Source organism: Eimeria mitis, genomic scaffold, assembly GCF_000499745.2.
Source record: "Eimeria mitis Houghton genomic scaffold, Emh_scaff3238, whole genome shotgun sequence".
NCBI classification, from domain to species: domain Eukaryota; phylum Apicomplexa; class Conoidasida; order Eucoccidiorida; family Eimeriidae; genus Eimeria; species Eimeria mitis.
In genome coordinates, this window is record NW_013571576.1 from 1 (window position 1) to 1,226 (window position 1,226).

Sequence of the window (1,226 nt, forward strand, 5' to 3'; positions counted from 1 at the left end):
GCCGCCGTCGCGGTGCCCCCGTGATGAGGTTCCTTCTGTCCTGCTGCTGCTGCTGCTGCTGCTGCTGCTGGTGAGGCTGCTGGGTGCTGGCCCGAGGATACCACTGGAGGGCCCCCGCACTCCCCCCGGGGGCCCCTCACCTGGGCGTGGAGGCCTTGCAGAGGCCCCGCTGCTGCTGCTGCTGCTGCTAGGTTTGCTGCTGCCGCTGCTGGGTCTGCTGCTGCTGCTACTGCGTCCGCTTTTGCTGTTGGCATTGCTGCTGCTGCTGCTGCTGCTGCTGCTGCTGGGGGCCTGCTGCGGCGCTGCTGCTCCTGCATGGCCCGCCATCCTCGCCTTCATCAGGGAGACTGCTTCAGGGCCGAGGGGACTGCGTCGCACGGGTGCAGCAGCAGCAGCAGCAGCAGCAGGAGCAGCAGCAGCAGCAGCTCTAGCAGGAGCAGCAACGCCTGTCGGTGCACCCGCTGCTGCAGCAGGTGCAGCAGAAGCTGCTGCTGGTGCAGCTGCAGCAGAAGCTGGAGCAGCAGCAGGACGGGCTTGGTTTTTGCTGCTGCTGCTCGTCGATGTGTCTGATACTGATGGTGCTGCTGCTGCTGCTGCTGTTGCTGCTGCTGCTCCTCCTGCTGCTGCTGTTTGTCCTCCTCCTGCTGCTGCTGCTGCTTCCGTTTTGGCCTGCAAGACAAACAAACGCATGTGGGGTGTATTTCTGTCTCCTCTGTCTCTGTCTCCTCTGTCTCTGTCTCCTCTGTCTCTGTCTCCTCTGTCTTTGTCTCTGTTTCTACTGTCTCTGTTTCTGTCTCTGTCTCTGTCTCCTTGTCTGTCTGCGTGTATTTCTGTGTTGTCTCTGTCTGTCTTTGTTTTTTTTATTTGTGTCTCCTTTTTTTTGTGTTTGTTTCTGTCTCCTTCTCTGTCTCTGTCTTTATCTTTTCTTTATCTCTCTGTCTCCACCCGTATTCTATCTGTCTCTCTTTGTCTCCTTTCTCTGTCTCTTTGTCTCTGCTTCTATCCTTTCTGTCTCTGTCTTTGTTTTTGTTTTTTTCTTTCTTTCTTTCTCTCTCTCACTCCTTTTCTCTCTCTCTATCTCAGTCTCTATCAGTATTTATATATTTTTTCTGTTTCTATCTCTATTCTGTCTGTGTGTCTCTGTCTCTCTATTTAATACTATCTCTGTCTCTGTTTTTATTTTATTATAATATAAATATATCTCTGTCTTTGTCTTTGTTTTTTTT

General features: G+C 52.8%; 1 protein-coding gene across 1 annotated transcript in view; it reads right to left on the bottom strand.

Annotated features, from left to right (window-relative positions):
• Positions 1–338: 338 nt before the first annotated feature.
• The window catches only part of EMH_0063730 (uncharacterized protein), a gene marked incomplete at both ends in the record, with an annotated part of 5,710 nt that continues 4,822 nt past the window's right edge, over positions 339–1,226 (bottom strand). The window contains one exon of the mRNA XM_013498174.1: positions 339–669. Within this exon, the coding sequence (XP_013353628.1) occupies positions 339–669 (331 nt within the window). The remainder of the gene's footprint in view (positions 670–1,226) is intronic.